Raw genomic sequence first — 16,522 nt, 5'->3', positions numbered from 1 at the left:
CCCCAGGTTCTTTTCTCAATTTCATGTTTTGAGTTTTTGTTGCTAGTATATAGAAATACAATTGCTCTCTTAATATTGATCTTGTGTCCTGTGGCCTTGCCAAATGTTTATGGATCTGGTAGCTTTTTTCTCTGCATGCATTTCTTGGGATTTTCTCCATATAGGATCATCTGTGAATAAAGATAGCTTTATTTTGTCCTTTCCAATCAGAATGGTTTTATTCTGGTGGGACGGGGAGATTATTCCACTGGCCAGAACCTCCAGTTTATGTGGAGTTGAGATGGCAAAAGTGGACATCCTGCACTTTCCCATATGAAGGAAAACCTTCATTGTTTTTTATGTTTATTTATTTATTTTGAGAGAGAGAGAGAGAGAGAGAGAGAGAGAGAGACCAGGGGAAGGGCACAGAGAGAGATTGGGAGAGAGAGAATCCCATGCAGTCTCCATGCTGTCAGCACGGAGCCTGACTTGGGGCTTGATCTCACCGACCTGGAGTGAGACCATGCCCTGATTCTAAACCAAGAGTTGGATGCTTAACTGACCGAGCCACGCAGGCACCCCAAAACCTTCATTCACAGATACCGTCCAGAGAGGCCCGGCAACACCTCAGTCTCGGAAGGCTGCGAGCCGGGAACAGCTCCCAGGAGGGGACGGTGGGTACAACGTGCACTCCAAGGACAGGGAAGGAGGTGAGGAGCTTCTGATTGCCCGGCTCAAGCTCGCGGGTCAACCAGGGACCACATCCTCACCATGACCTCCTCCAAAGACGGCCACGGGGATGATGGGGAGCTTAGAGGGACAAAGCACCCAGCATGGCACCTGTTGCCGGGCAGGCTCTCGCCACCTGTCACCGGCCAGTTGCCTTCACTTGGTTTCCTCTCCTCATAGTGACAAGGCTGCTACAGTTGAGACCTGTGGACAAATGTTGAATAGCCCAAGAACCCGCTGAATGCTCAGAGCCACCTTGAAGGCTCCCTACTGATGACCCATGAGTACATGTGGCCGGACTGGGGCTAGGCAGCGGTCGTCAGAAGAGCTGGACTCAGGGCGCCACCCTTAACCAGAGAGGAAGCTGCCTGCCTTGCTAGGTGGCAGGGAAGGGTGGTCCTCCCTCACCAGTGTGCCTGGGCCCCTGAGCCCCGGTCTGACCCTCCCATCTTGGTTGTGACAGGCTACCTGATCCCTCGTCTGAGTTCAGGACCATCAGGCACTGAACAGGACCATCCGGAAAAAGCAGGGGGAAGCTCAGGGTGCTGGCAGGGACTGGGGTCCATCCCTCCTGTGGTGGCAGGTGTTGGAAGGGTCGCTCTTGTCACGGTGCTCCGGCAGGTGGAGCACACCCAGGCTGTGCTCCTCAGCGTGACCGTGACTTTGCATCCTCAGGACACCTCCGCACTGGGGACGGTAGGCCTCCCTTCTTCACCTCGGCTACTGCGGTCCTCCCCGGGCCCCCTTCACCAGCCCTCTCTCTGCCTGACTGCCCATCCTTAGCCCTGCAGCCTCGGACCCCGTGACAGGCTTCCCTGGGGAAGCACTGAAGGGACAGCTCGGGTCTAAGGTGGGGAGAAGGGGTGCCGGCTTTCAGTCCCCGTGATTCATCGTTTCCAAAGCTGGGAGGCCACCTGGACAGCAGGGAGCCAAGGGGGACTTCGCTGTGCTGTTGCAGAGGGGCCTCCAGGTGACCCAAATTCGGTGCAGAGAACCCATTTCCCCCCACCTCCCCCATCTCCCCATCAAGACTGACCGCAGGAAGTGCTTTCTGACACCAGGCTGTAAAATGAAGAAAAGACTCGGGTACTGGATACTCGGTTATGCAAACAAAGGCTGTGAATGGGACAAACTGCCCCCAGTCAGGCCTGCGCTCCTGCCTTCTCCTCCAGGGGCACTGGCCAAGTCGGGCCTCTGAGCATCTTCTGAGCAGGCCTGCATCCCCGCCACGGCCCCACCCCCCTTGCAGCCCTCCCAAGTGGGTCCCCTTCCCCCCGCTCCGGGCCCTCCAAGGGGGGCTTCCGGGCTATTGCCCCACACCACGAGAGGAGGCCTCTGGTCTTATTTTATTTTATTGAACTCAAGGAGTCTTGTTTGGTTTTGTTTTGAACTTAGAGTGACAAGATTTGACAATACCAGAAGCAAGAACATTTCTCAGCAGACAATGCTGACCAGTACAATCACACGCAGGAAAGTGACGCTCATCTTATTCAGCTCGTGTCTCTGATTTTGTAGAAGCTTCGCTGCCTGGAAAACAGACTGCAAATAAATAAAGTGCACTGAGAGCCCATCAGGCAGCCAGGGCCCACGGGGGGACAGGGGAGAGGTGGGGGAGGAAGCACGCTAACTACTCAAGGCCAAAATGGTCACAAAAGCAGAGGCAGGAACACATGCTGAAGATGTGCGGACCCTCCCCAGTCCCCGGGCCTCGCGCTGAGACTTCCTGCGCCCTCGGGACAGGGGACCCACGGGGGCGGGGCGTCCCTGCAGAGGAGGGGTCTCGGGCCAGGGGCCCTGAGGCTCCCCCCACACTTCTCCCTGTTGGGAAGAGGTGTCATAGGCCCCGGGCAGCTCCAGCTGAGCCACAAGGCTGGAGCCGGGGAGAAGGTCACCCCGAGGGTGAGACCTGGGCTTGAACGGGGCACATCTGTGGATCAGCCCCGAGGAGGCCCCTCGTCCTCTCCTCTCAGGCAGCCCGTGTGGCTCTCGCAGGCTGTCCCCACAGATCTGTGGATGGAGTCAGCAGGCTGGCAGGCTCCCACAAGTGGTTCCGGGTGGAAGGGGATTGGGTGCAGGAGGGGCCACAGGACCGGGGCTCCCAGGACGCTCGGTACAAGGAAGGAAGCCAGTACACCCTGTCTGCGGGGAAACTGCAGGGGATACATGGTGGCCTCGTCTGGCCTCAGTCCCCAGGGCCAGGCAGGCAGAGCCCTTCACCCAGGACCGGGCTTCCAGCTGGACGGCAGAGGAGGGCAGGTGGTGTGACCCTGGGCCACTCTGTCCCTGGGGCTGACCAGACCACTGCGGTTTTCAGTCCCAGGAACTCGGAGCACTGGGGGCCGAGAGCAGCCAGCGGCAGAGCGGCTGTGGGACCGGGGTCTTTCCTGGCTCCCCCGGGGCCGAGCCTGGCCATCCTGGTACAGGGGGAGCAGCACACCCGGGGCCTCCAGGACCATCCAAGCCCATCTAGAGGAGGTTCTCTCGCATGATCCTGGGCTCGGGGGGCCAAGCCTGGGGACAGAGAGATGGGGTTATGTGTGGGTCCCGGCCCCATCCCCCACACCGGCTTTATCCCTTCACCCTCCTGGTTCCATCACGTTCCCAGGAGCCACGCTACCCCCCACCCCCACTCTGTCACCCAGACTGAGAGGCTTCTGCCGCTCGACTGCTGAGGAGTCCTTGGTCACGCCTGGGGTGGGGCGGCAGGGGAGGCCAGGCTGTGTAGATGAAGGCCTCGGCTCCACAAGGGGTTCTGGGACTGTCTCCCGTGTCCATCTCAGCCCCAACTGTCTTCCCTGTGACCTGCCACCCCCCCCCCCAAGGAAAGCCAGTTCCCCACACTCCCTACCCTGGGCCTCTCTCTCCCCCTAGGTGCCCCGAGGGCCTTGAGGTCCCCTCCCCCACCCCAACATGCCCTGCCAGGTTTTCTGGAAGACGGGACAGATTCAGCCCCACCACTTCTTATGTGTGTGACAAGGGCAAATCTCTTCCTGTCTCAGAGCCCGCTTTTCCAATCATGGGGTGGGGAGAGAACAGAACGCCCTCAAAGTGTTGCTAGGAGGTCTAGTGTGGAGGCGACAGGGTCTCGTCCTTCCCCACGCCAGAACTGGACCGCTGGGTACCCCACCCCTCCGTGCCTCTGCCTGGAAGGCCCTTCCTGTCCTCCTGGGCCAGGCCCTTTGCCCAGCAGCTCCCGGGGGCAGCTCTAGGGCCAGGGGCGCCCCTGTGCAGGGATTTGAGTCTCTTGACAAGGCCAGAGAAGGGGCGGGTCACCACCTACAAACACTGGTTCCTGAAAGACAGAAAGAGACGGAGACTTGACAGTGCCTCCTCACCCAGAACACCCCCTCCCCTTTCCCCAAGTGCTGCCTCCTCTACAAGCCCCTCTTCCACCTGCTCTCCCCACCCCAGCCTGAGAGCTGCCCTCTGCTCAAGGAGATCCCCATTGCCCTAGCTCCTCTGGGTGCACAGGGGCTGCTGGAGGCGGCATTCCGTGCCACCTGGCCGGCAGAGGTAGGGGCCGGAGGGAGCGTGGAGCGTGGCTGCGATGGCGGAAGAGCAAGGCTGTGGGGGCAGGGATAGGGCGGAGCAGCCTTCCCACTCGTCCAGGTCTCCAAACGTCCAAACGTCCGGCCCCAGGATGCCCTCAGAGGGGGAGGGGAGCGGGAACAGGCCGAGAGCGGCCCCCCAGCCCCCAACACAGGACAGGAGGCAGTTCTGCCAAGGGCTGGGCGGGAGCTGTGGAGACCCCAGGGGCCTGAGAAGGGGACCGACCAGGGGTTTGGCCAAGAACACAACCACCCTTCCTGTCTGGCCCCACAAGGGGTGAAAGATGGCAGCATCTTTTCCTTCTAGAGCCTTCCCCGGCGCCTCTCCCAGCCCATTCCCTGGGGTTCCTGTGGCAGCATAGAGGCCTCAGGGGACAGCGGGGCGGGGATGGGCCGACCCTCCGAGATGCCCAGGCCGCCGCCGCCCCTCACCCGTCTGGGAATGAGACCCAGGGAGTCCTGGGCACCTGCGGCCCCCTCTCCCCGCCCCGCCCCGCCCCGCCCCACCCCTCCCTGGGCAGCTCAGGGGCTGGCTCCCTCGGGTCCAGGGCACAGTTCCTGCCGGCCACCACGATGTCATGGCAAGCGCTCCCGCCGGCCCGAAGCCCCAGCCTCTGGCCTCCTACCTTGTTGGTCAGGGCCAGTCAAGTCCCTGCTGCAGAATTTGTCCTTTCTGCTTCCCCCACCCCGGCCAACGTGAGGCGACAGGTCGGCCGCAGTCAAATGGTGTTTTCTTTCTCGAGCCCGACGGAAAGGACCCGTCTGGTGAGTTTCTGTGCAATGGGTCACCGGTCGCGACGCGTGTGGGCGGGTCGCGGCCGGGGCCCGGCTAGGTGGCTCGGTGGCCCGCGTCCTCCCGCGGAGGTCTAGGGTCCGGGGGCCCCGGCCGCCCCGCCTCCTGCCCCCGCCGCGTGCCGGCGGCCGTCCTCCATGCCGGCGCCCCTGTCCGTCTGGGCCGCGCGCGCCGGTCCCTCTGGTCGGGGCTGCGGCGGCGTGCGCTCACTCGATCCGCACCTGCAGGCGGACGTTGAGCATCACCGAGGCCACCACGTAGAAGTAGGGGAAGTTCATGCGCAGCCGCCAGGCCAGGTCGAAGAAGGTGATCAGGGTGCGCGTGAGCCCCTTGCAGAAGGCGCCGTACGAGCCGCGGGCCGCTGCCGAGCGCGACAGCCGCAGCGCCAGGCCTGACAGGGCCGCCGCCGCCGCCGCCGCCGACAGAGCCGCGGACGCCGCCATGGGCCTGGGCCCGCGCAGGCCCCGCCGACCGACACGAGTGCGAGCGGCCGGGCAGGTGGACGCGAGGCCTGCAGCGCCCCGCCCCGCGCCGCCCTCTGTCACCTCTTCCCTTGCTGGCCCCGGGATGCCCCACCGCCGCCACCTCCGCCACCGCCCCTTCTGAGCAGCTCGCAGAGAGCTCCGCCCACAGAAAGCTCCGCCCCTCGCCGGCTGCCGCAGAGGCCGCCGCCAGTATAACCCCGCCCCCCTCTTGGCCACACCCCTCCCGGGCGCTACAGAGCGGCCGCCGCTGTCATAGACCCGCCTACGGGACCGCCCCGCCTGCAAGCCCCTCCTCCTCCTGGGCTCCCAAGGGCAGAGCCCGAGGGCGTGAGTGGTTTGGAAGGTGGTGCTGCCCAGGGATTGCTTTTGCCGAGTATCCTTGAGGGGAGAGGAGGGGAGGGCCGGAAGGTCTGGACCGCTATACTGATTCTGTATTGAAGGCCCACTGGGAAGGCTCCCCCGGTTTACCTTATCCCCTGCCCCACCATCTCCTCCGAAAACCCCGCAGGGCGACCTGTTGGATCTTTCTTTAATTCACATTTCTCTGCTAACTCAGCAGAGTTTCCCCAAGCCACAGGCGCATTTTTCCTCTCTGGTATGTTTGCTGCTCATGTGTATTTCTTTATTATTTCATTGCCTTGTTACCCCTGTTGTCTTTATCTTTCACATCGTAGTGATTTTTTTTAATTTTTTTATATTTATTTATTTTTTTTTTGAGAGACATAGAGCACAAGTTGGGGAGGGGCAGAGAGAGGAGACACAGAATCCGAAGCAGGGTCCAGGCTCCGAGCTGTCAGCACAGAGCCTGACGCGGCGCTCGAACCCACGAACCTCGAGATCATCACCTGAGCCCACTTAACCGGCTGAGCCACCCAGGCACCCCGACCTTTCACATCATAGTGATTTCTAAGTACTCTTAAGTTTATCTTTGCCCTGGATACTGCACAAGGTCTTCTCAGTTTTTATTTGCCCTTGTTTATGGCTTTCCCTGCCCCCCTTGCCGGTGGGCTTAAAAGTCCTTTCCTGGTTTCATCTCATCTTTGTTCTAAAGCACATCCAACCCAAACTTTACCACGTTTTCAAGACTACTGAAGTGTTCAAGCTTCATTATAGCATGACTTTTGAAAAGCTGTCTGCAAGAAGTAGATTCACCATGACCTCGGCCCAGTTTTCACAAGAAGGGCTGGCCTGGGTATTTAGGCTCTCTCAAAATGCCTATTCATCATCACGTTGAACATGTGTGGCGTCTCTCTAATGAAGGAACTCAGCAGAGTTATATACGCTTTTTGAGCAATTGTCATACCTACATGGTCATGGGGGAAAAAAGAGAATTTCAGAAACACTAGGTTATTGTGTGGCATCATGGCTCTATCACAACATAACCATGCACAGGTGTGAATGCATTAAAAAATGCTAGAGCAGATAGATCAAATAATCAACATTGTTTACCTCTGGTTAAGGCAGTAGGAAGACATGCTTTTTTTTTACTCTCTGTATACGTATGTATATCCATTTGTATAAGTATTATTTGTGTAATACAATGAAAAACTTCATCATATGAAAAAGAAGGGCCACAGAAATTCAGGCTTAGGCCACATAGAAACCCTTTTGTTCCAGACTGAATCCAGCCTCATTCACTTCTAGCTTATTTCCTCTAATCTAATTTCTGAAACCCCTCCTTGGCTTCATTTCATTTATTTTTTTAATTTTATTTGTTTATTTTAGAGAGAGAGAGCTCTGACAGTGGTGGGGGCAGAGAGGAGAGAGAGAGAGAGAGAGAGAGAGAGAGAGAGAGAGAGAGAGAGAGAATCTCAAGCAGACTCCATGCTCAGCGCTGAGCCCGACTAGGATCATGACCTGGGCTGAAACCACGAGTCTGACACTTAACCGAATGAGCCACCCAGGTGCCCCATCATCTCATTTATTTGTAACATTTTATTTTGAAATAATTATAGACTCACAGAAAGTGGCCAAAATAGTACGACAAAACCTTGTGCCTTTCACCCAGCTTTCTCAATGGCTACATTTTCTATAGATGCAATGTAATATCAAAACCAGGAAATTGACATTGGTACATTACTATTATCTAGACTACAGGCCTAATTCAGTTTTCACCATTTTCCTAACCTGCCTTAATTTGTGTGTGTGTATGTGTATTGATCTAGCCATTTTATCCCATGTCAGGATTCCACCATTATAATCAAGATACAAAAATATTCCATCACCACAAAAGACCTCCTTTGTGCAACCTCTTTGTACTCAGTCACTTGTACATATTTTGTTAGAGTTATATCTATTTCATTTTATTTGGAGCGGCTGTGAGTGATACTCTGTGTTTAATTTTGGTTTCCACATGTTCATTGTTAGTATATAGAACTGAAATTGAATTTTAATTAAATATTTTTAAATTTTGAGACAGTCGTAGATTTGCATGTGGTTGTAAGAAAAAATACAGAGAAATCCTATGTACCTTTCACAGAGTTTCACACAGTATTGCATCTCTCAAAAGTATGGTACAGTATCAAAATCAGGATATTGACACATCTATCTATCTTGTTCAGATTTCCTCCAATTTACTTGTTCTTGTGTGTGCGTGTACATTTAGCTCTGCAATTTTATCAGATGTGTAGGTTCATGCACAGTCAAGAAATAGCACTTTCTTCACCATAGGGATCCCTCATGTTGCCCTTTTCTGACCACATCCACTTCCGTTCCCCTCTCTCCTTAAGACCTGGCAACCACTAATCTGTGTTTTCTATTTTCTTTCAAGAAGGTCATACAAATGGAATTATACAATGTTTATCCTTTTAGGATTAGCTTTTTTTTTTTAAGCAGCATCATTCTGTGGAGAGTCATCCAGTTGTGGGGCATGTCTTGTCAATAGCCACTTCTTCTTATTGCCAAGTAGTATTCTTTGATGGTTGCATCAAAGATGCATGGATACTTGTGTGCCATTCACCCATGAAGGACATCAGGGTTGTTTCCAGTTTTGCTATTAGGAATAAAGCTACTGTGAATACCTGTTTACAGGTTATCATGTGAACCAAATTTTTTACCTAAGATAAAGATCCCAGAGTTCAACTGCTGGGTTGTATGGCAAGTGCATGTTTAGTTTTGTGATTCCAGAGTGGCTGTGATATTATACATTCCCATCAGCAATTTATGAATACATCCAGTTTCTCTGCATTCTCATTAGCACTGGGTGTTATCACTGTTTTTTTTTTTTTTTTTTACTTTTGCCATTCTGGGATCTTTCATTGTGGTTTTAAAGTTTATTTATTTATTTTTGAGATGGGGTGAGGGGCAGAGACAGAGAGAGAGAGAGGAGAGAGAGAGAGAGAGAGAGAGAGAGAGAATCCCAAGCAGGCTCCACACTGTCAGTGCAGAGCCCAACATGGGGCTCAATCCCACACCCCTGGGATCATGACCTGAGCTGAAATCAAGAGTCCGATGCTTAACCAGTGCTGGGAAATGTCTTTTGTCATTTTCTAATTGAGGTGTTTGGTTTTTATTATTAAGTTTTGTGAGCTTTTTTTTTTATATATTCTACATATGACAAACACAGTTTGCAAATATTTTCCTCCCAGTCTGCAAGTTTGTCTTTTCATTCTGCTCTCTTGGAGACAAATTTTTAAATTTTGATGCAGTCCAATTGACTTATGGATTGTAGTTTTGGCATCAGATGTAAAAACTGGTTTGTTTAGTTTAGTTTTGTTTTTACCAGGACGTAGGTCCCAAAGATTCTCTCCTGTGTTTTCTTTGTAAAATATTAGTTTTATTTCATATTTAGATCTGTGGTCCATTTGAGTTCATTTTTGTGGAAGGTTTGGAAGTTTAGGTCCAGGTCCGATTTTTGATAAGAATGCCTAATTGCTAGAGCACAATTTGTCGGGAAGGCTATCCTGCCTTCATTGAGTTTCTCTCCCATGTTTGTCAAAAACCAGTTGAGTATATTTCTGTGGATTGCACCATATTCTGGCGCATTGACCTATGTGTCTATCCTTTCTTTAATGCCATACTGTCTTGGTTACTGTAGCTATCTAGTTTATGTTAATATCAGGTGGAGTGATTCCTCCCACTTTCTTTTTCTTTTTCAACAGGTCTTCAGCAATTCTAAGGCTTGTGTTTGTCCATATATATTTGTCTATGGGTTCAGAAAGCCTATGCTAGAAATAGCGTGAGACTTACCAAGTTGGGGGAGAACTGACATCATTTCTGTTTTTAGTCTTCTAATCCATGAACACAGTGTGTCTATTTATTTATTTATTTACTTACTTATTTATTTATATCTTGATTCCTTTCATCAAAATTTGTGTAGCTTTCTGCATTTGATCCTATACATGTTTACTACATTTTCTTTTCTTTGAAGCAATTTTTTTAAATTTTTTTTTAACATTTGTTTATTTTTGAGACAGAGAGAGACAGAGCATGAACGGGGGAGGGGCAGAGAGAGAGGGAGACGCAGAATTGGAAGCAGGCTCCAGGCTCTGAGCCATCAGCCCAGAGCCCCACGCGGGGCCGAACTCACGGACCGCGAGATCGTGACCTGAGCCGAAGTCGGACGCTCAACCGACTGAGCCACCCAGGCGCCCCTCTTCAAAGCAATTTTAAATGATATTGTGTTTTTCATTTCGGTTTCCGTGTGCTCATCATTGCTGTGTAGAAACTCTGTAGACTTAATTAGAAGTATGTTGTTTATTTTCCACATGTTTGGATATTTTCTGGTTAATTTTCTGTTATTAATTTCTAGTTTAATCCCATTGTGATCAGAAATCAAACTCTGCGTGCTTTCAATTCTCTTAAATATTTTTAGATTTATTTTATGATTTTAGGAAGAGCATTACTCTGGAGTGTTTCAAGAGGCAGCCAGTATGGGTGATAAAAGAACTGGGTCCCGGGTGCCTGGGTGGCTCAGTCGGTTGAGCACCCGATTCTTGATTCAGCTCAGGTCATGATCTCACAGTCATGACATCAAGCCCTGGGATGGGCTCCATGCTGGGTGTGGAGCCTGCTTGGGATTCTCTCTCTCCTGCTCTCTCTACCCCTCCCCTGCTCATGCACTCTTTCTCTCTTTCTCTCTCTCTCACTCTCTCAAAATAAATAAACATTTTTTAAAAAGAACTGGATCCAAGTCTTGTGATGAATGATTGAAAGAAACATTTGTAGTTTAGAAAACAAGACTTATAAAGGAGATGTAAGAACTCCTTCAAATACTTGAAGGTCTACCATGCTTAAAAGGGATTAAACTACTGCTTTATTATTCCATGGTTTAGAAATCAGGCCAATGAGCTGAAACTATTCTTGGTCAACATAAGGAATGGACAGCCTTGACAAGTGATGAGGCTCCCACCATTTTAAGTACCGAGAAGCACGTGGAAATTAATTATTGGTTGGAGATATTGTTAAATTAAGTTTTCAATGATGGAGCCATTAAACTTCAGTGGCCTGAGTGATCCTTTACAATCCCAGTCTCATGTGCTTCCAAGTTCACCCATGTTTATTATGTTCATTATAAAATTAAGTAATTTTATTTTGTAATTTATTTGGATACCTATTTTTTGTACAAGAAGCATAAAACCATGCTTAAATGTGAATATATCTTTAAAATAATGTAAAATTTGAAGGTTCTTGTAGACAGCATAAAGTTGGGTGATGTTCGTACAAAACTCTATCCTGCTAATTTCTTTCGATTGCCATTCTTATGCCATTTACATTTAAAGTAATTATTGATGCATTACAGCTTAAGTCTGCCATTTTATTCTTTGTTTTCTGTTTGTTCATTTTGCTTCTCATTCCTCTTTCTCTGTTCTTGTTTTCCTGTAGGATACTTGAGCATTTTTTAGGAACTCCATTTTTATTTACTTACAGTGTTTTTGAGTATATGTCTCTGTAGAGCTGTATATCATTTTATTTTATTTATAATTTTAATATTTATTTCATAGTTTTTTCAATGCAATATACACGTGTACATATTACAGTTTACTGGTGTTAGCACTTAAACCCATGGAGTGAAGTAGAGAAACTTTACTTCCGCTTAGGTCCTTTTATCCTCCTTCCCTTTAAATATAAATAAGTTAAGTATTTCCTCTATGTATATTGAACCCACATCAGATGATGCTATAGGTTTTGCTTTAACCATAAAATAGGATCTTAAAAACTCATGAGGAGACAGTGCTTCTATCCTATTTACTGCTACTTTTTCTCACTCCGTCAGTCTGTGTTCTTGCCTGGAGGCCCATCCTCCTTATGTTACCATTTCCTTTCTGGTTTTAGGGGACTCCCGGTAGCCATTCTTTAAGCGTAGGTCTGTTGGCAACCAATTCTCTTAGATTTCCTTCATCTGAGAATTTCCTTGTTTCACCTCATTCCTAAAGGATGTATTTGCTGGATACAGAATTGGCAGTTGACACTGAGTGGGAAAGCAGAGGGCCAGGAGGGGATCAGAGTGGTGGGACGGAGGGTCAGCTCCCCACCCACCCTGCTGAAACTGGGAAAATGAGAGGGGCACTTTGGCTGAAGGAAGGTGGGTGTTGTCCAAAAGGTGTCCTATTCTGTGAGGCCACCCTTTTCCTGGCCTTGGCCCAGGGGGAGCAAGCTTTTCTTTGTTGACGGTTCTGGGTTTCATACTTCTCCAGTGCCACTGTAGGGATAAGTGGCAGGCAAGGAGCAACCCGGAGAACTCATTGCCATGTCTTTCCTCAAGTCCTAAGGTCCCCAGGCAGCCTTGCTTCCATCTTTCAGAGATTTCTGTTTGAGATGTAATCAACATACAATAAAATGCAACACTATTAAGTATACATTTTGAGGAGTTCTGTTAAAGTTACACATCTGTGCAGCCATCACCACAGTCAAGATATAGAACATTCCATCATAACAGAAAGTTCTTTTGTGCCTCTCCCAGTCACTCGTTCCCTCCACACCCATCCACAGGCCACCCCTGATCTGTTTTCTGTCATTACAGATTTGTTTCTGGTATTCATTCCCTTGGGCAATCCACAGCCTTGAACATAGGCTGGACTCCATGACTTACATTTAATAGTAACACTTACATTTATTAGTAACACTTACATTTAATAGTAACACTTTTTAATTGTAGCCATCCTACGGGGTGTGTACTGATATTTCACGGTGGTCTTCTTTTGCATTTCCCTTATGATTAATGATGCTAAATATCTGTTCATATGCTTATTTGCTATTCAATATCTATTTTCTTGTAAAGTGTCCATCCAAATCTTTTACCACCTTTTATTTTACTTATTTTTTTCATTTATTTTTTTACTTTAGAGAAAGAGAGAACACATGCGAGGAGAGGAGAGGGGCAGAAGGAGAGAGAGAGAGAGAGAGAGAGAGAGAGAGAGAGAGAGAGAGAACCTTAATCAGACTCCAGGCTCAGCACGGAGCCCAACAGGGATCTCAATCCCCTGACTCTGGGATCATAACCTGAGCCAAAATCAAGAAATGGATGCTCAACTGACAGAGCCACCTAGGCATCCCTCTTTTTCCCCCTTTTAAAAATTAGGTTGTCAGGGTACCTGGCTGGCTCAATCAGAAGAGCAATAATCTTTGCAATATACTTCTGTCCTGAGCATGCACTGAAGGCATGCACACAACTTGTGTCTTTCCAAGGCATCTGCTTTATTCAGTCACCAAGCAAGGTTAACATAATTATAAAGCAGGTTCAGGATTCCCAACTCAATGACACTTCACCATGTGTTTAACTCGGTTTCTTACATGTCACACACAAAGCAAAGCACAAGTCACACAACAAACAAGATAGAACAGGGGGTAGGAAGTTCACAAACCAAACACGTTATCAGTCTGCAGGCACACAGTTGAGATAAGGCCTCAGTCTGGTCCAGGCCAGCTCTCTGGGCTTACTGTTTATTTATGTTCAAGCAGTGACAGATCTCAGGTCTGTTCAGAGATCGATCAGGCAGAGCCCTGGGTAGCAGCTGCCCTTCTGAAGTGGTCAGACATAGAGAGGTCAGTGTCTGAGGAGTCTGACAGTTTGCTGCAAAAAATCCTCTTTTTAAAGGTTTTTAATCAGTCTTGGGCCTCTGCAGACCTCCTCTGTCCCTGCTGGTTATCAGTTCTGAGGGTCTCATCAGCTGGCGCTGGTCTCTGCAATATCTGGTGTTAGCTTCCATGCCCTTAGCTGTTACGTCATCGCTTGACACAGGCTCCTGCTTGACATGAGTGACTCCATCTTGCTCTCCACAATTTCAAAGACCAGAAGGTTTTAATCCTGATAAAGTGTATTTGATCAGTATTCTCCCTATGGTTCATGGTTTTTGGTCCTGTGTGAGAAACCTGTGCCTGTCCCAAAGTTACCAAGATCTTCTCCTATGCTTGACTTTAGAAGTTTTATAGTCTTCTTTTACATTTTTTTCATGTTTATTTTATTTTTGAGAAAGAGACAGACAGACAGACAGACAGACCATGAGCGGAGGAGGGGCAGAGAGAGAGGGAGACACAGAATCCGAAGCAGGCTCCAGGCTCTGAGCTGTCAGCACAGAGCCAGATGCAGGGCTTGAACTCACAGACTGTAAGATCATGACCTGAGCCGAAGTCAGACCCTTAACCAACTTGGCCACTCAGGCACCCCAGAAGTTTTATAGTCTTAGTGTTTCACTTTGATCTGTTACCCATTTTAGAATAATTCTAGCCTGGCTGCCAGAAGTGTCTGTGCACAGGGAGAGAACTTTCCTGCTCTGGCTGAAAAAAAAAAAAATTGCGTCCTGCATAAAAGACAATGTCCATTTCATTTATCAGACACCATTATGGAGGTATAATTGACAGAACCTATTTAAAGTGTATAATTTAATAAGTGTTGTCATATATATCCTCTTGAAACCATCACTGTGCTCAAGTGAATACGTCCATCACTCTCGGGTCTCCTCACACTCTTTGTAATTTCTTCCTCCCACGCTTTCCTACTTCCCACACCTAAGCGACCACTGATGTACTTCCTATCATGATAGATTCATAGGAGGAAGGGCCACTCACCAGGAGCTACAATTGTGGAGGGACATAACCATTGCCAAAGACACAATGACAAGTCAGGGTTGTAAGAGGCAGGGAGGCAGGGAGGCAGGGAGTAAGAACCTTGGCCTCTCCCCTCCCATCCTTGGATTTCGTGAAGTTGCTTACCATTGGCCAAACCCAACTACCAGCGAGAAGGCAAAGGAGGTCAGGTAATGCAATCTATGAGGTGCAGCCTTCTAGGGCACATAGCACATAGAGACAGTCACATGCACACAGCATGTCCAACAGTCCTCTTTTTTCAGGAACTGTTGATGGAAAAGGTCCAGCACTGGTCAGCCTATGGGCTTGTAACGTGAAGAGAGCAGAACCAGAGCTGTCAAGACCAGCCAGACAAGTAAGTGCCTCCCTATGTAGGAGGAGGTGAGGGGTGCTGGGCAGAGGGCAGCCCCTCTCTCCTGTCCCATGTGCCATCATTAAAGATGGTGTTGAAACCCCTTCTCTGTGTTTGTACTATGCGGTGACATTTTTCCCAGTCTTCATTTGTGTTCCTATGTCCACTGTGTGTGCTGCTGTTACAGACATATCTACTTGGTGTTTCCATGTAGGAAAAAGGGAAAAGATGAGACCCATGGACCAAGTGGAGAGCAGGGAGGGTGGTCTGCCAGTCTTTTCCTGCCACGGTAGAGTAGGCATGTGGTAAGGGTCTTGGAGGCATAGGCCAACAAAGTCACAAATACATCAGTGTTACTCTGCATTCTTCACCTTTGATACACGGTCCATTTTCTTGCTTTGCAGACATTGCTGGAACCACAAAGCATGTCTTACAGGCCTCCAGTATTGGAGTCTGGGAACCCCTTGGCTCATTCCCACAAAACGTCAGCTTCAAGCCTGGGTTTCCTCAGCCATAAAATGGGAATCATGCTTTGCTATGAGGAATGTTGCAAGGATCAAGAGAGATTATCTTTGTAAAGTGCCCAGCATGCAGGAGATAGTCAAGGGATTAGCAGCCCATATCCTTAATCCACATTTCGGGGCAGAACGTCCCGAACCTTGGTTTAGCATTTCTTCCTAGCCAGCCATCTTCCCGCTCCCTACCTCCCACCCCCACTCCTCCTCGTCCAAGCTCTTCAGACTTGATCATCATTTCCTTTGTTTGTCTTTTTTCCCAAGGGCACCAAGTTTCCTCAGGGATTAAATGGGCTTCTCTTTGGAAACCACACTTCTGTAATCTTACTCTGTAATCTTACTGTGAAACAAGAGGTGGCCCAGGACCCCCGGCTTTTCCTTGCTCTGAGCCATGTTCTGCCCCGGTGAACTTGGACACTTTATGTGGAGGCTGACGTGGCTCAGTACCCAGCGCCTGTGAGGACTGTCCAGGATGTGAATACTGTGCATGCTGACCGTGCCTGACAGTTGACAGTGGCAGAAAACTTTCTGCCCTGTCTTTTCTTGTATAAGGTCACTTCTTTTCTGGGCAGTGATTAAATCATTGAAGATCAGGCAAAGACTTGACAATTAGAGACTGAGGGGTGGGGGGTGGAGATGACCAAATACAAATATGAACTATTAGAAAATGTTCTCAAAGAGACTTTTTTAAAAAAATTTTTCTTAAGTTTATTTTTGAGAGAGAGAGAGAAACACAGTGTAAGCAGGGGAGGGGCAGAGAGAGAGAGAGAGAGAGAGAGAGAGAGAGGGAAACACTGAATCCGAAGCAGGCTCCAGGTCTGAGCTGTCAGTGCAGAGAGCCTGACCCAGGGCTCGAAGTCACGAACCATGGGATCGTGACCTGAGTCGAAGTCGGACGCTTAACCAACTGAGCCACCCAGGCGCTCCACTCAAAGAGACTTTGACCTTCATTCTCAACAGACATCTCTGGTTATTCTCTTTTTCTATATGCACAGGTTTGATCACCAGGGTGGTATCATGCATCTGATGTCAGGAAAAGCTACAAAATTTGCGGGGCTTCAGTGCAAAATGAAGATAAGTCTCTCATTCAAAACCTA

At 49.4% G+C, this 16,522-nt stretch overlaps 1 protein-coding gene across 1 annotated transcript; it reads right to left on the bottom strand.

Moving 5' to 3' along the window:
* Positions 1–2,047: 2,047 nt before the first annotated feature.
* On the bottom strand, positions 2,048–5,688 carry SMIM10L2B (small integral membrane protein 10 like 2B). The gene is made up of 2 exons (XM_049644315.1): positions 4,883–5,688; positions 2,048–4,000 (listed from the first exon to the last, which is right to left on the bottom strand). The coding sequence occupies exon 1, from the start codon at positions 5,490–5,492 to the stop codon at positions 5,256–5,258; it is 237 nt and encodes a 78-aa protein (XP_049500272.1). The 5' UTR covers positions 5,493–5,688; the 3' UTR covers positions 2,048–4,000; positions 4,883–5,255.
* Between the last annotated feature and the right edge of the window lie 10,834 nt (positions 5,689–16,522).

This window comes from Panthera uncia, chromosome X (assembly GCF_023721935.1).
Source record: "Panthera uncia isolate 11264 chromosome X, Puncia_PCG_1.0, whole genome shotgun sequence".
Classification (NCBI taxonomy): domain Eukaryota; kingdom Metazoa; phylum Chordata; class Mammalia; order Carnivora; family Felidae; genus Panthera; species Panthera uncia.
Note: the sequence above shows the minus strand (reverse complement) of the source record. Positions and strands in the feature narration are given on the sequence as shown.